We start from the raw sequence: 18,440 nt of genomic DNA, 5'->3' as shown, positions 1-18,440 counted from the left end.
ATGGGACATAACGTGAATGAGGGGCCAACCTGTAAGATTGTTGCACGAATCTCGAACAGGTACATGTGGACAGGATAGCTTCCTTACCCATACGTGGGTGTACAAAATCCATTGGTGTGACTATTTCTCACATGATGTTATCAAAATTCAGTTCCAACTCATATTAACACAAATCACGTACTGCAAATTGAATGATGCGAAGACTTGACTAAGACGAAGTTAGTTCTCACTAATTGAGAACTAGCAACTCCCAAAAAATTATATTGTTAAGGGAAGACAAAATTGTATCATGAAGAAATAATATTCTCTTATTTTTAAGAAATCATCTCTTAACTACTAAAAGAAGATAGCATTATCTTTCTTCAATGTATTTGCTCTAAGCAAGCAAAAAAGTCAAGTAATATCTGTAAGGCCAATATCACTCTATGGTACATGCCCGTTGAACCAGGTCGAGTAGACATAGCCAACTGAACACCACGTCGTAGCTGGCGCAGCCATGTCACCAACTGGCTGTAATATAAGATGGGATTTGCTAGTTTTCAGTTGAGAACTAAGTCCGTGCTCAGTCAAATTCTATACCATTCAATTTATACCGTGATTTATGTTAGTCATCAGTTACAATATAAGTTGCAACTAAAATTGATGACATCATCTGACTGAAAACGAACTTAACTCTCAGATAGTCACACCCATATATGATCAGCAAATTAGCCACCGGCCCAACATGCTTCAGAGCGTGCCACAGTCGTAGTCCGCCATTCTCAGCAGACTTCTGGCGAGCACTCCGGCCAGTACATTCTCCCGTAGAAAGCTGACAATCGGATTGCCACTCTGTTGCACGAAGCCGACCATGTAGGCGGTCCCGACAAGGCGTATGCTTCTCCACCGCCTTAACCTGGCATACTTGCACAGAGCCCACTCAAGCCTCTCCTTCTCCATGCCGTCCTCCTCCGCAAGAACGGCTTCGCCGAGCAACCTGGCCAGGACGACGCCGTCCTCCAGCGCCGAGCAGCCGCCCTGCCCCAGGTCCGGCGTCATCGGGTGCAGAGCATCGCCGGCGACGCACACGTTCCCCTTGCTGATGCTCGCGAAGACGAGCGAGAGCGGCGACCGGAACCGAAGACGCGCGGCGGACGCGTCGCTCACCTCGCTCCTCTCGACCACCTCCTGCGCCTCCGCGGGCACCTTGGAGCTCCTCAGGCTGTTCAGCACGTACTGCTTCATCGTGGCGGCGCTCTCGTCGACACCCTTGTCTGCATTTTAGATCGACTACACATGAATGTTTGGACATTTCGATCGAATCTATCCATTGAGAGATGAGAATGAAGTGCAGATGATGCCCTGCCACTAAAACATTTATCTGACCGTTTTGGGAGGGACACCACGTGTAGAACCAGTAGACGTCGGATTCGTCGCAGGGCACGAAGCCGAAACGGAAGCCCTGGCCGATGAACTGCAGGAACTCAGGCTGGAAACCGTGGCCGCCGTCAGGGTAACGCGCGAGGCCTCTGGTTGCCAGGCGCCCCGAGTAGGACGGCTTCGCGAGCCCCAGCCATCTCGCCACCACGGAGTTGACGCCGTCGCATCCGATCAGTACCTTTGCCCTGAGAGTTGAGCCGTCCGCGAGATGGAGGACCTTGGTGTGGCTGCCGACGTCGTGGTCGATGGCGACGATCTTGGAGGAGTACCGGATGGTGCCTGGTGGCAGCTCTTCCTCCATGGCCCGGAGCAGCAGGTCACGCCTCACGCGGCAGGTCTCATGGGGTCCTCTGCACCATCCCAAATTCCCAATATCAAGTCAGTTTCTTAATTCAGTAAGATTCAGTTCACCTATCACGAATTCAAACCCATTTTGTTATCCTTCTCATTCAAATTGAGATTCAGTTCAAGTCACCCGATCGACGAATTTGCTATCTCCTCACCCGTTCTCCTGCGCCGTGAAGTCCAGCTCGTGTGCAATCTCTCCCGTGGACGAAGAGAAGACACGTAGCCCCTGGATGTGGAGGTGGAGCTTCCTGATCTTGTCGCCGACCCCGAGGGCGTCGAGCGCGCGGAAGGCGTTCCTCCACGTCGTGATGGCGTACCCGGACGCCCGCAGCGCCGGCGACGACTCCAGCACCACGCTGCGAACCCCTTTTCTGCACCACCTCAAAATTCCACAATCATGTCAGTGCTCGCTCTGATTGACCTTGAAAGAGGAATCCACGGGACGATTTTCTGTCTTACGGATGAAGCGTGCGGATAATCAAAGACATGTGTTGTGCCGTCTATACCGTACCTGTGTAGTCCGAGAGACACGGCGAGGCCGGCGGGGCCGGCGCCCACGACGACGATGTGCTCGGCCTTGGGCAGCGCTCTCGTCTTGTTGCATGCTGCGTCCAAACAGTGGAGTGCTCCACGTGCCATGCTATCTAGGCGAGGGGAACAGAGCATGGCCTGGAACCAGATATAAGGGCATCTCCAACCGAGCGACCCAAACCGAGCCCCGCGTCCGTTTGGGTCGCGTCCTGCGCCCTATTTTTTTGAGACTAGTAAAATGCCCGTGCGTTGCCACGGGTTAACAAAATTCTTTTCTATCGAACATATAAATATAATGCGTGTGAATATTCAAACATCTCGATGCATCAAGCCAAGGGAAATAGCATTAATCACACCCAGGGAAAGAGCATGGACGGACGGTAAAAAATTCTAGGTGGCATTTCATCAAAATGATTTGAGTGTAAACACTCTTTTATTTGATCAAAATGATTTGGGTGTAAACACTTTGCTTATCCGGCCTCCCTCATATAAAAAATATTTTTCCCTTTTCATATCCATCAACAATTTGTCAGGCAAGCAATAACAAAAATCAACAACATGACCACATACCCATCTGCTGCATTTTATATAAAATGCATTTATTGAACATGAGGTTTTCTTGGATTTACATTAGCACAGGAATAGGAAGCGGAACAAGATTTTTTAGGAAATTGTCACACCAATCTATTTTTTTTGCGAGTCACATTAATCTAATCGTGTGTGTTATTAATAACTTTATTTTACCAGTGTGTTGCCACTAACTGGAAAACCTAAAATACCAGATGGTCCATAATTTTAAATTACACTGGTGCTCATTGTAGGGATGTCTAACTGGTAGTTGGCACTGATTGCTGCAAGCGGTTTCCTTTCTTCCTTTCTAGATAATGGGCGAACCTATGAAATCTTGATACCTCTTTACTGCCGCCTACTGAGTTCATGTTTCAAGAAGGACATCAGCAAAGTATTGCGGGAAGTGGCTCAGAAATATAGCCCCTAGAACTTATTTAGGGCTGAGATAATGACAAGCTTGCCGTATCAATCGTCAATTCATCATCGTGTATGAAAGAAACATAAATAATATACTTCCTCCGTCCATATTTAGATGCCGTACCAGCAGTTCATTCTTGTTTTTGCAATATAATCCCTAATACATCTAAAATGTTTCAAACTTAGCCTTAATTAAGAATTTCAAAGACTCGTCTTCCACTCGTCCTCCCCGAGGTCGAGGAAGGAGCTCGGTGAGGATCACCCTGCCTACACGCGCTCCTCTTCGGGGTAGTGTCCTCCGCGTCCTCCGTCTTCCTCTTGAAGGTCTCCCTTGAGATTGAGCTCAACAAAGGCCACGTGCACGAGTTCGACGGAGGAGACGAGCTGGAGCTCCACAGGGGCCACGCGCAAGATCTCCATCAACTACAGCAGACCAGGACCTCCACACTTAAAGCACGCTTGCCCCGAAGCAGTGAATCGACCGAATCCACTGTCTCCTCCAACTCTGGCCCCGCTCGAGCTCGCCGCTGCCGCGCCTCCTCATGATTCCACGAGCCATCAACATCATCGGGGTGAAATTCTGGTCATCCACGAGCCTTTTCCCCTCGCAATTGGCTTCGCTTTACTCGGCCGTCATGGTCCTCCGCTAGCCGCAGCTGGAGGCCATCTCCGGTGACCAAAAACAAGTGGCGCCGCCACCGAAGTGTCTCCTACGCTCAATTTCATCTTGCTTCTCCCCTGCGCTGGTCTAGCTCTTTGTCGTTGCTCCCACAATCCTAAGGATTCAGAGAGTGCATCAACTTTTCCAGAAACACGGAGAAACTATTCCAGAGTATCAAGATTCAGAGTTTATGACAGAAGTGAGACTTGTACCTTCGCATCATCAGGTTAAGAACATAAGCTATTGTGGGAATTGAACTGAAAAAACTACAGCATCAGGTGAAGAAAATGAGACTTGTTTTCTACTTGAATTAAGTACTGTGGCAATTGAACTAAAAATAAGTGAACTTATGCAAGAACTATTTGATATCCATATACTGAACAAAAGCTAATTCATGTGCATTTATATACTATAAGAAGGAAGAGTCGTTCAATAATCTAAACTGGCTTGTACGAATAATGTGGATGTTTCCTTACCATTTTTGTATGTGGTGTGCCACTTCTGAATCCAGTTGTTCTAGGTTCTTGTGAATGATGCTCATGCTCACGAATTTAGGCTGCACGAAGACAAGGTTTGCTGGGCTGCATTATCACACAATGCCATGAGCAGAGTCCTACAGTGGCTTACTGAAAAGGACAACACCGCGCATTTGGGAAAATGCCTTGCTCACTGCACTAAAGTCTGAAACTCTCTTCTCAAACTTCTCATGTATGTTCGGATAAAGCAGTTCATTCTCCTGGACACTTTTGTCAGTATAAGTGCATCCTTCTCACTCTCCTGTACAATACCGATTTGAATCCATCTTCAATTGTTTCAGAATTTGAACTAATCCTAAAATCAAAAAGTTGTGCCAGGCCAAGGCTAATAGGCCTTGTTCACTGTCTCGGATTTTAAACTAACCCTAAATGTATTTGAACTCCTATAATTTGGAGTGCAGATCATAAAGATTCAGTGAACTCCCCTTCTCCTAAAACAGTTACCTGCTACTCATTTAACATGTCCTAAATTTTTTTGGACTCTCATAATTTGGAGTGCAAATCATAAAAATTCAGTGAACTCCCCTTCTCCTAAAACAATTACCATGTTACTCATTTAACATGTCATATGCACTCAAATCCTAGATACTCAGATGTCGTCTACTCCGTATATTCTTTGCCTGATCATTTGAGGAGTATCATTTGAGAAGTATCATTTCATACCTGCTGCCAGAAGATATGATTTCTTGAAACTCCTTCAAGAAGCAACGACAACCTTGATGAGAAATTTGCCTAATATCCGACTTGCTATACCGAGATAAATAATATGATTCCATTCCAGGAACATAACCGCATTGACATTTTTTTAGCATTCAATAGCTCCAGTAGGTCGACGGCTCATCTGGTTGTAGTGAAGATCCTGCAAAACCATGAGAAAAAATAAATCTATATTCTCTCAACCCGCTCTGCTTCCCAACAAGTAGTAACACAAGTTAAAATATCTGAATTCTCTATGCTCTTTCATGCAACAAACACAAGCAAGCAAAATAGCATCAGAGGATAATTAATAGAGCTCCCACAATGAGAACAGGTACAAGAATTGGCACTTGCTGCTGCTCTAGTACAGTACGTGATCTGTTGAGTGGGACTAAGTGCATAGCAATCAAGAGGCCGAAACAAAGAACATACATTATTAGTGGGACGCGTGGAATTTCTTATCTGAATCATTCCTTAAGAGCTGCCCGATTAAAAAGACTGACATGCCGGGCTTCTCAAGAGGCAGGTCGCTGCCCATGCCGTGCTTCTTCATATAACGATCACCATCCACAGCAATTTTTCATATTCATCGAGAAATAAGAACATACCAATTTGGCAGCATTTACTAAATCATATCAGTACTCCACATAAATCAGAAAATTGAATGAAAATATTTAGGGTCTTCTTGTTTACACCTGTAGGGAGGCAATATTTCTAAGCACATGTTTGATACCAAAAGAATCAGTGAAACTTTGCAAAATCAAAAAAATCATGAAATCAAAACAACATAAATTAATTAAATGAGTAGCAGGGGTTGCTACGGCCGAACAAAGTTAAATTCAGATAAACAAATTGTAAATTGGTCTTTTAAAGTGCAAAAAATAATCAAAAGTCAGGGGTGAACGGTAGCAAGAAAAAAATTAAATTCAGATAAACAAATAGTAAATTGGTCTCTGGAAGTTGCAAAAAATAATCAAAAACTCATGGGTAAATGGTAACAACAGACGGTTGGTAATATCTTCCCTCAAATGTTGTAGATAAATAAATGATTGCACATTGCTCGCCATAAGAATAAATTTAACAATCAGGACCGAACACTCCCAATTGACTTTTATGTAAAAAATAGTACACACATTGTTTCATGATGACATGTGCACATGGATGAAATACTCACCCTTAATGATCTTCAGTGTATTTTTTAAATATGTAACATTATCCCTCGCGAATTATTTATATTTGGATAAAGAGATAGTAACTTGTTTAGATTACATTTTATAGATAGTTCAAAGGTGAGTTGGACCTAAAATAGTATTGTCTTAAGATTTCTGTATGCCATATACAAATTTGAGTGATTTTACAGCTTTGAGCACAACAAGTATATATATCTACTTCTGGGTGATGATTTCTAAAGACAGGTCCTATCATGTAAAGAAAATTTACTAATGATGATAGTTAAAACTCTGCCATAAGGTTGTGTACAAAACAATCAATCTTTTTCTATGAAAAAAGATAAACTTTTGACTAAAATATTATTGTCGTAGATTGCTCAAATTTATAGCAGGTAACTACATAAATATCATTTCAAATTATACACACCGCACTAACCAATAATTCAATTTAATGACACTATACTATAGGCAAATGCACTGCTTCAAACAGCAATTAGAACAAGCTGTGTGATACACCCTATATGGAACACAACGGGCGGTCCGCTAGCCCATGGTGCCCAGCCGGTCATACATCAGGCAGCACTCAGGCAGTGCCGCAACACAGCAGCTAGCCAAGCAGGCTCTACACGACATAGTCTAATTTGCATCAGTTCTAGGCATTGCAAATAATACACTAACATAAAAAATTACAATTTCTAATAACTGCACTATAGCAATTTCAGTGTTTCACCAAGCACCAAGACAGAGAAACCAATCCATAAACTATGAGTACAGAATTAGAACTGAGGCACTGCGTAGTAGCATCATCGTCGTTGTTGCACATCTGAATAACACATTGTCACACTCAAACACGCAGCGGAAGCAGTTTGGGAACAGATCAGTAGAGATAGAAAAATTAAGAATAGAGTACAGACCTTGTAGCTAGTTCCTCCTCCTCCTCTCTACCCTGGCCTGCTGAGTGTTGAACTTGCCTGCTCGATTGGTCGTGGCAGCGTCGGCAGTGCGTACCGTATGTAGGGATTGAGATTCGAAGAAGGGGAACACCCGGAACAGGGATGAAAAAGGAGTGCAAGGATGGAGATGTGTGCTGGCCTGCCGGGAAAGGGAGGGCTTCTGGTACACCACCTGCAGGCCGACCCTCCGCCTGCTGGAAAGATGTAGGATAACGTTGCATAGAAAACAAAAATTTTCCTACCGCGAACACGCAATCCAAGCCAAGATGCAATCTAGAAGACGGTAGCAACGAGGGGGTATCGAGTCTCACCCTTGAAGAGATTCCAAAGCCTTCAAGATGAGGCTCTTGTTGCTGCGGTAGACGTTCACTTGCCGCTTGCAAAAGCGCGTAGAAGATCTTGATCACGATCGCTTCCGGCGCCACGAACGGGCAGCACCTCCGTACTCGGTCACACGTTCGGTTGTTGATGAAGACGACGTCCACCTCCCCGTTCCAGCGGGCAGCGGAAGTAGTAGCTCCTCTTGAATCCGACAGCACGACGGCGTGGTGTCGGTGGTGGTGGAGAAAACCGGCGGAGCTTCGCTTAAGCGTGCGGAATGTGGTGGAGGAGAGAGACCGCTAGGGTTTGGGGAGAGAGAGGGGTTGGGCGCCGGCCCTCTAAGGGGTGCGGCCAAGGCTGAGGCTTGAAGTGGCCAGCCCCCTCTCCTATGCCCCTCATTATATAGGTGGAAGCCCCAAGAGTTCTAGTCCAAGTCTTCGAATAAGACCCCAACACTAAAACCTCCCATATGTGGGAAACCTACTCAAGGAGGGAGTCCTACCCAAGGTGGGACTCCCACCTTTCCTTGAGGTGGCTTGGCCGGCCACCCTAGAGGAGTCCACCTTGGACTCCTCCCTTTAGGGTTGGCTGGCCATGCAAGGTGGAGTCCCTCCGGGACTCTACTTTCCATGGTGATTTCTTCCGGACTTTTCTAGAACCTTCTAGAACCTGCCATAAATGCACCGGATTATTTCCAAACTTGGAATATGACTTCCTATATATGAATCTTATTCTCCGACCATTCCGGAACTCCTCGTGATGTCCGGGATCTCATCCGGGACTCCGAACAAATATTCGAACTCCATTCCATATTCAAGTTCTACCATTTCAACATCAAACCTTAAGTGTGTCACCCTACGGTTCGTGAACTATGCGGACATGGTTGAGTACTCACTCCGACCAATAACCAATAGCGGGATCTGGAGATCCATAATGGCTCCCACATATTCAACGATGACTTCAGTGATCGAATGAACCATTCACATACGATACCAATTCCCTTTGTCACGCGATATTTTACTTGTCCGAGGTTTGATCATCGGTATCACTCTATACCTTGTTCAACCTCGTCTCCCGACAAGTACTCTTTACTCGTACCATGGTATGTGGTCTCTTATGAACTTATTCATATGCTTGCAAGACATTAGACGACATTCCACCGAGAGGGCCCAGAGTATATCTATCCGTCATCGGGATGGACAAATCGCACTGTTGATCCATATGCCTCAACTCATACTTTCCGGATACTTAATCCCACCTTTATAACCACCCATTTACGCAAGTGGCGTTTGATGTAATCAAAGTACCTTTCCGGTATAAGTGATTTACATGATCTCATGGTCATAAGGACTAGGTAACTATGTATCGAAAGCTTATAGCAAATAACTCAATGACGTGATCTTATGCTATGCTTAATTGGGTGTGTCCATTACATCATTCATACAATGATATAACCTTGTTATTAATAACATCCAATGTTCATGATTATGAAACTAATCATCCATTAATCAACAAGCTAGTTTAAGAGGCATACTAGGGACTTCTTTGTTGTCTACATATCACACATGTACTAATGTTTCGGTTAATACAATTATAGCATAATATATAAACATTTATCATAAACACAAAGATATAAATAATAACCACTTTATTATTGCCTCTAGGGCATATCTTCTTCAGTCTCCCACTTGCACTAGAGTCAATAATCTAGTTTACATTTGTAAAGATATAACACCTTGGCCTTCTGGTGCTTTATCATGTATTGCTCACGGGAGAGGTTTTAGTCAACGGATCTGACACGCTCATAAACGTATGTATTTTGTAATTCATTTGCGTCTCAACGCATCACTCATTTCCAAATGAGTCGGTATTAAATATGTTTGGTCTTCTGGTGGAACCTTAATTCCGCGGTCTGAAATATGTCACTAATATTGTCACACACAATATAGCTTCAAAGTTCTGACTCTGTCGGAACTACACCAAGTTCTCAAAGAACCTCTTGACTTAACATCCTTTATCATTGTCAAAACAATGACATACTCTGCCTTCTTTTGTAGAATCCGTCACAATATTTAGAACTCTTCTAAATCTAGCATAAACAACTTCTAGCTCATTGTGCTACCTTTTAAACAACACTTAGTCTAATTTAAGATTGAAATTATATTTTATATGTGACAAAACCAATATCGGTGTAACACCTTACAGCGATTTGTTTGTCATTTCCTCATACAAAACTATATATATATCCTTAGTTCTTCTAAAGAACTCAAGAATATTCTTACTGTCGTCCAATGATCATCATATGAATCATTCTGGTATATGCTCATAACACTTTATAGCACATGACATCTGATTGTGTACATATTATTCGTGATCTATAATCACTCATGTGTTTTTACTCATTGAGTGTCGATACATTCAAGTCTTGTTAAAACTTAACATGACAAGAACATTTTCTTAATATTTATATATTGAACTACTTCAATATCCATTCTATGTACTTTGACTTAAACTTATTATGTGTTTCAATCTATCTTCATAGATCTTGACACTAAATATGTTTTAGTCCATATTCTTTCATTGAAATTAATTTCTCAATGAAACCTTTTAATCAAGTATGTAATTACATCATTTATAACCAACTATATGTCACCTACATAAAGTATTATAAATATGTCTCAGCGCTCCCACTTAATTTCTTGCAAATGCAAGCCTCTTCATTTTCTCTTGATGAAATCAAAAACTCTTTGACTATTTCATCTGGTGAAGATTCCAACTCCGCGATACTCACTTCATCCAATTGAAGTTTGTATACCTATCTAGTATTCTATGGACAGGCAAAACTCTTGGTAGTATTTTGTATACACCTTTAATACATACTTCTGATAAGTAATGTATTTTACCATCCTACTAGCATATCTCATAAAAGAAATATGTAGTGATTACTAGAATAATCCACATAGACTATAAGCATTGCTACGGAAGATCTAATCTTATCGTAGTCAACTCTTTGAACTTTGTCGTAAACAATTTTTCGATAAGTCGAGCTCTTTCAAGGATATTTTATCCAAGTCTATAGATCCATTTGCTTTCAAAAATTATTCATCTATTATGGATTTCATGACGCATGGCCATTTTAACGGAGTCAGGGCCCATCATAACTTCTTTGTTTGTAGTTGGTTTATCATTGTTCAAAATCAATCCTTTGTTCACAAATCATTTATTTGATCACAAAGTAAACCATACCTACAAGGTTCAATATGTACTTCGATCTCCATGGCTAAAACACTTTGTAGTCATGGGAGCCATGATCGTCGTGGCCGCTTCCGAAACAAATTCCGATGCTGCGCTACTCTGATCATTATGCTCAGGTTCATAAACCTTATCAAATTATATTGTCCTCCCACTCAAAAACGTCACTATAAACAATTTCTCGGAAATAAGAAACATTGACAAACACTTTTGTCTTTGTCTCGTGGGTAGAATTCCCAATTAAATCTCTGGGATAACCAACAAAGACATTCATCCGATTTTGGTTGTAAACTCTTAGACCAAAATTTAAAGAAAGACTATTAGGGTTTATACCCATACCATAACTTGTATGGTGTCATTTCAACGGATCATGATGATGCTCTATTCAGTGTAAAAGCGGTAGTCACTAAAGCATAATCCACAAAAATATAATGGCGTCATAATATTTTATCTCATCATTAATCCAACAAGGTTTGGATACATATCTCGGATACTATATCATCATTATGATACTCCAAGAAATGTGAGTTGTAGAACAATTTCATAACTCTCTTAGATGTTTGCTAAAACTCGTAATTCAAATATTTCTACCATGATCCAATCATAGATATTTGATTTTTCTATTACGATGATTTCCACTTCATGCTGAAAATTATTTGAATCCATTCAAATGTTTCAAACTTCTTCCTTATTGAATATATCCACATATATATACTCAATTCATTGTTGAAAGTTTTCATGAAGTAGAAGAATCTCCCGCACACAACTATGCCAAGTGAACCACATACATCATCATGTATTTTTCCACTAAGTTAGTTGCCCGTTCAACTTTTGGCCTATGAACGGTATTTTAATCATTCTCTTTAGAAAAGATTTGCAAGCGTCAAATGATTCAAAAATCAAGTGACTCCAAAAATCCATTTGCATGGAGTTCCTTCATGCGTTCCTTTCTAACATGACCTAAATGGCGGTTCCACAAATAAGCGGAATTCAAATCATTTGCCTTATGGCATTTTAGCGTCAGTTTTATGTATGTGTGTTTCACCATTAAGATTTATAATAACTTATCCATCGTACATGGAGTAATGTCATAATTTGAACAACTCATTGTTTTTATTTGACCAGAGCAAAATAACAATTATTAAGTTCTTTATTATAAATTCTAAGGGCCAGATAGAATGCCAACGACGAACACAATAACACTTTATTTTGTTCCAGACGTGTATTCCTATCATATTCCTTGTTAGTCACTGATACGTCTCCGACGTATCGATAATTTCTTATGTTCTATGCCATATTATTGATGATACCTACATGTTTTATGCACACTTTATGTCATATTCGTGCATTTTCTGGAACTAACCTATTAACAAGATGCCGAAGTGCCGCTCTCGTTTTCTGCCGTTTTTGGTTTCGTAAATCCTAGTAACGAAATATTCTCGAAATTGGACGAAACAAAGACCCGGGGCCTATTTCGCCACGAACCTTCCGGAAGACCGAAGAGCATACGAAGTGGGGCCACGAGGTGGCCAAACCACAAGGCGGCGCGGCCAGGGGGGCCCACGCCGCCCGTGGTGTGGGCCCCTCGTCGCCCCCCGACTCGCCCTTCCGCCTACTTAAAGCCTCCGTCGCGAAACCCCCGAGGCGAAAAACCACGATACGGAAAACCTTCCGCAGACGCCGCCGCCGCCGATCCCATCTCGGGGATTCTCGAGATCTCCTCCCGCACCCCGCCGGAGAGGGGATTCATCTCCCGGAGGACTCTACACCGCCATGGTCGCCTCCGGAGTGATGAGTGAGTAGTTCACCCCTGGACTATGGGTCCATAGCAGTAGCTAGATGGTTGTCTTCTCCTCATTGTGCTTCATTGTTGGATCTTGTGAGCTGCCTAACATGATCAAGATCATCTATCCGTAATACTCTATGTTGTGTTTGTCGGGATCCGATGGATAGAGAATACCATGTTATGTTAATTATCAAGTTATTACATATGTGTTGTTTATGATCTTGCATGCTCTCCGTTACTAGTAGAGGCTCTGGCCAAGTTTTTGCTTTTAACTCCAAGAGGGAGTATTTATGCTCGATAGTGGGTTCATGCCTCGCATTGACACCTAGGACAGATGACAGAAAGTTCTAAGGTTGTGTTGTGTTGTTGCCACTAGGGATAAAACATTGGCGCTATGTCCGAGGATGTAGTTGTTGATTACATTACGCACCATACTTAATGCAATTGTCTCGTTGCTTTGCAACTTAATACTGGAAGGGGTTCGGACGATAACCTCGAAGGTGGACTTTTAGGCATAGATGCAGCTTGGATGGCGGTCTATGTACTTTGTCGTAATGCCCAATTAAATCTCACTATACTTATCATGTCATGTATGTGCATTGTTATGCCCTCTCTATTTGTCAATTGCCCGACCGTAATTTGTTCACCCAACATGCTTTTATCTTATGGGAGAGACACCTCTAGTGAACTCGTGGACCCCGGTCCATTCTTTTAATACCGAAATACAAATCTGTCGCAATACTTGTTTTACTCGTTTTCTCTCGCAAACAATCATCTTCCACACAATACGGTTAACCCTTTGTTACAGCCAGCCGGTGAGATTGACAACCTCACCGTTTCGTTGGGGCAAAGTACTTTGGTTGTGTTGTGCAGGTGTTCCATGTTGGCGCCGGAATCTCCGGTGTTGCGCCGCACTACATCCCGCCGCCATCAACCTTCAACGTGCTTCTTGACTCCTACCGGTTCGATTAAACCTTGGTTTCTTACCGAGGGAAACTTGCCGCCGTGCGCATCACACCTTCCTCTTGGGGTTCCCAACGGACGTGTCAACTACACGCATCAAGCAAATTTCTGGCGCCGTTGCCGGGAGATCAAGACACGCCGCAAGGGGAGTCTCCACTTCCCAATCTCTTTACTTTGTTTTTGTCTTGCTTTATTTTATTTACTACTTTGTTTGCTGCACTTATATCAAAACACAAAAAAATTAGTTGCTAGTTTTACTTTATTTACTCGTCTTGCACTCTATATCAAAAACACAAAAAAATTAGTTTACTTGCATTTACTTTATCTAGTTTGCTTTATTTACTACCGCTAAAATGGCCAACCCTGAAAATACTAAGTTGTGTGACTTCACTAGCACAAATAATAATGATTTCCTATGCACACCTATTGCTCCACCTCGCTACTACAGCAGAATTCTTTGAAATTAAACCTCGCTTTACTAAATCTTGTTATGCGAGAGCAATTTTCTCGGGTGTTAGTTCCGATGATGCTGCCGCCCATCTCAATAATTTTGTTGAACTATGTGAAATGCAAAAGTATAAAGATGTAGATGGTGACATTATAAAATTAAAATTGTTTCCTTTCTCATTAAGAGGAAGAGCTAAAGATTGGTTGCTATCTCTCGCCTAAGAATAGTATTGATTCATGGACTAAATGCAAGGATGCTTTTATTGGTAGATATTATCCCCCTACTAAAATTATATCTTTGAGGAGTAGCATAATGAATTTTAAACAATTGGATAATGAACATGTTGCTCAAGCTTGGGAAAGAATGAAATCTCTCGGTTAAAAATTGCCCAACCCATGGACCGACTACTTGGATGATCATCCAAACCTTCTATGCAGACTAAATTTTTCTTCGCGGAATTTATTGGATTCAGCCGCTGGAGGTACCTTTATGTCCATCACTCTTGGTGAAGCAACAAAGCTTCTTGATAATATGATGATTAATTACTCTGAATGGCACACGGAAAGAGCTCCACAAGGTAAGAAGGTAAATTCGTTGAAGAATCCTCTTCCTTGAATGATAAGGTTGATGCTATTATGTCTATGCTTGCAAATGATAGGACTAATGTTGATCCTAATAATGTTCCATTAGCATCATTGGTTGCTCAAGAAGAACATGTTGATGTAAACTTCATTAAAAATAATAATTTCAACAACAATGCTTATCGGAACAATTCTAGTAATTACTATAGGCCATATCCTTATAATAATGGTAACGGTTATGCTAATTCTTATGGGAATTCTTACAACAATAATAGGAATACACCCCTGGACTTGAAGCCATGCTTAAAGAATTTATTAGTACACAAACCGTTTTTAACAAATCTATTGAGGAAAAGCTCAATAAAATTGATATTCTTGTTTCTAGAGTTGATAGTCTTGCCTCCGATGTTGATCTTTTGAAATCGAAAGTTATGCCTAATAGGGATATTGAAAATAAAATTGTTACTACAGCAAATGCCATCCAAGTTAGAATTAATGAGAATATAAGATTAATGGCTGAAGCACGTGCTAGGTGGGATAGAGAAGAAAATGAAAAACTAGCTAAAGAGAAAAATGTAGCTAAAGTTTGGACTATTACCACCACTAGCAATGCTAATAATTCACATGTTGCTGCACCTCCTACTATCAATGGTAAAATAATTGGTGTTGGCAATGCTTCTACTCCTAGTGCAAAGCGCGCAAAATTACCCGAAACCGCTAAAACTCGCCGAAACTGCTTGTGATAAAACTGCTGAAATTTTTTCCAACCTTGGGGATGATAATCTCATTGCTTTAGATTGTAATGATTTAGATTTTGATGATTGCCACATCTCTGAAGTTATAAAGTTCTTACAAAAACTTGCTAAAAGTCCTAATGCTAGCGCTATAAACTTGGCTTTCACAAAACATATTACAAATGCTCTCATAAAAGCTAGAGAAGAGAAACTAAAACTTGAAACTTCTATTCCTAGAAAGCTAGAGGATGGTTGGGAGCCCATCATTAAAATGCGAGTCAAAGATTTTGATTGTAATGCTTTATGTGATCTTGGTGCAAGTATTTCTGTTATGCCTAAAAAAGTCTATGATATGCTTGACTTGCCACCATTGAAAAATTGTTATTTGGATGTTAATCTCGCTGATAATGCTAAAAAGAAACCTTTGGGAAAAGTTGATAATGTTCATATTATGGTTAACAATAACCTTGTCCCCGTTGATTTTGTTGTCTTGGATATTGAATGCAATGCATCTTGCCCCATTATATTGGGAAGACCTTTTCTTCGAACCGTTGGTGCTACTATTGATATGAAGGAAGGTAATATTAAATATCAATTTCCTCTCAAGAAAGGTATGGAACACTTCCCTAGAAAGATAATGAAGTTACCTTATGATTCTATTATTAGAACAAATTATGATGTTGATGCTTCGTCTCTCGATGTTACTTGAGATACACTTTCTGCGCCTAGCTGAAAGGCGTTAAAGAAAAGCGCTTATGGGAGACAACCCATGTTTTTACTCCAGTATTTTTGTTTTATATTTGTGTCTTGGAAGTTGTTTACTACTGTAGCAACCTCTCCTTATCTTAGTTTTGAGTTTTTTTGTGCCAAGTAAAGTCTTTGATAGTAAAGTAAGTACTAGATTTGGATTACTGCGCAGTTCCAAATTTCTTTGCTGTCACGAATCTGGGTCTACCTCCCTGTAGGTAGCTCAGAAAATTAAGCCAATTTACGTGCATGATCCGCAGATATGTACGCAACTTTCATTCAATTTGAGCATTTTCATTTGAGCAAGTCTGGTGGCCTAATAAAATCCATCTTTACGGACTGTTCTGTTTTGACAGATTCTGCCTTTTATTTCGCATTGCCTCTTTTGCTATGTTGGATGAATTTCTTTGATCCATTAATGTCCAGTAGCTTTATGCAATGTCCAGAAGTGTTAAGAATGATTGTGTCACCTCTGAACATGTGAATTTTTATTATGCACTAACCCTCTAATGAGTTGTTTCGAGTTTGGTGTGGAGGAAGTTTTCAAGGATCAAGAGAGGAGTATGATGCAATATGATCAAGGAGAGTGAAAGCTCTAAGCTTGGGGATGCCCCGGTGGTTCACCCCTGCATATTTTAAGAAGACTCAAGCGTCTAAGCTTGGGGATGCCCAAGGCATCCCCTTCTTCATCGACAACATTATCAGGTTCCTCCCCCGAAACTATATTTTTATTCCGTCACATCTTATGCACTTTGCTTGGAGCGTCGGTTTGTTTTTGTTTTTGTTTTGTTTGAATAAAATGGATCCTAGCATTCACTTTGTGGGAGAGAGACACGCTCCACTGTAGCATATGGACAAATATGTCCTTAGGCTCTACTCATAGTATTCATGGCGAAGTTTCTTCTTCGTTAAATTGTTATATGGTTGGAATTGGAAAATACTACATGTAGTAACTCTAAAATGTTTTGAATAATTTGATACTTGGCAATTGTTGTGCTCATGTTTAAGCTCTTGCATCATATACTTTGCACCCACTAATGAAGAAATACTTAGAGCTTGCTAATTTGGTTTGCATATTTAGTTTCTCTAGAGTCTAGATAATATCTAGTATTGAGTTTTGAACAACAAGGAAGACGGTATGGAGTCTTATAATGTTTACAATATGTCTTTTATGTGAGTTTTGATGTACCGTTCATCCTTGTGTTTGTTTCAAATAACCTTGCTAGCCTAAACCTTGTATCGAGAGGGAATACTTCTCATGCATCCAAAATACTTGAGCCAACCACTATGCCATTTGTGTCCACCATACCTACCTACTACATGGTATTTATCCGCCATTCCAAAGTAAATTGCTTGAGTGCTACCTTTAAAATTCCATCATTCACCTTTGCAATATATAGCTCATGGGATAAATAGCTTAAAAACTATTGTGGTAAATAATATGTACTTATGCACTTTATCTCTTATTAAGTTGCTTGTTGTGCGATAACCATGCTTCTGGGGACGCCATCAACTATTCTTTGTTGAATATCATGTGAGTTGCTATGCATGTCCGTCTTGTCCGAAGTAAGAGAGATCTACCACCTTTATGGTTGGAGCATGCATATTGTTAGAGAAGAACATTGGGCCGCTAACTAAAGCCATGAATCATGGTGGAAGTTTCAGCCTTGGACATATATCCTCAATCTCATATGAGAATAATAATTGTTGCCACATGCTTATGCATTAAAGAGGAGTCCATTATCTCGTTGTCCATGTTGTCCCGGTATGGATGTCTAAGTTGAGAATAATCAAAAGCGAGAAATCCAAAATGCGAGCTTTCTCCTTAGACCTTTGTACAGAGCGGCATGGAGGTACCCCATTGTGACACTTGGTTAAAACAGGTGCATTGCAAAGATCCGGTAGTCCAAGCTAATTAGGACAAGGTGCGGGCACTATTAGTATACTATGCATGAGACTTGCAACTTGTAAGATATAATTTACATAACTCATATGCTTTATTACTACCGTTGACAAAATTGTTTCATGTTTTCAAAATAAAAGCTCTAGCACAAATATAGCAATCGATGCTTTCCTCTTTGAAGGACCATTCTTTTTTACTTTTATGTTGAGTCAGTTCACCTATCTCTCTCCACCTCAAGAAGCAAACACTTGTGTGAACTGTGCATTGATTCCTACATACTTGCATATTGTACTTGTTATATTACTCTATGTTGACAATTATCCATGAGATATACATGTTACAAGTTGAAAGCAACCGCTGAAACTTAATCTTCCTTTGTGTTGCTTCAATACCTTTACTTTGATT

General features: G+C 41.1%; 1 protein-coding gene and 1 long non-coding RNA gene across 3 annotated transcripts; both read right to left on the bottom strand.

The window, feature by feature from the left end:
• Window positions 1-562: 562 nt before the first annotated feature.
• LOC124694296 (monooxygenase 2-like) lies at window positions 563-2,406 on the bottom strand. The gene is made up of 4 exons (XM_047227296.1): window positions 2,279-2,406; window positions 1,923-2,138; window positions 1,366-1,769; window positions 563-1,253 (listed from the first exon to the last, which is right to left on the bottom strand). Exons 1-4 carry the CDS (start codon window positions 2,404-2,406, stop codon window positions 730-732), a joined length of 1,272 nt encoding a protein of 423 aa, XP_047083252.1. The 3' UTR covers window positions 563-729.
• Window positions 2,407-4,163: 1,757 nt separating this feature from the next.
• Window positions 4,164-7,448, bottom strand: LOC124694424. Of its 2 annotated transcripts, none has more exons than XR_007000469.1 (4): window positions 7,262-7,448; window positions 5,146-5,341; window positions 4,423-4,723; window positions 4,164-4,212 (listed from the first exon to the last, which is right to left on the bottom strand). It is a non-coding gene; the product is annotated as an uncharacterized LOC124694424 (long non-coding RNA). The 2 variants fall into 2 exon arrangements; XR_007000470.1 differs by lacking the exon at window positions 7,262-7,448 and adding an exon at window positions 5,611-5,717.
• Between the last annotated feature and the right edge of the window lie 10,992 nt (window positions 7,449-18,440).

Source organism: Lolium rigidum, chromosome 3, assembly GCF_022539505.1.
Source record: "Lolium rigidum isolate FL_2022 chromosome 3, APGP_CSIRO_Lrig_0.1, whole genome shotgun sequence".
In the NCBI taxonomy this organism is placed as follows: Eukaryota; Viridiplantae; Streptophyta; class Magnoliopsida; order Poales; family Poaceae; genus Lolium; species Lolium rigidum.
This window is presented reverse-complemented; position numbering and strand designations above follow the sequence as displayed.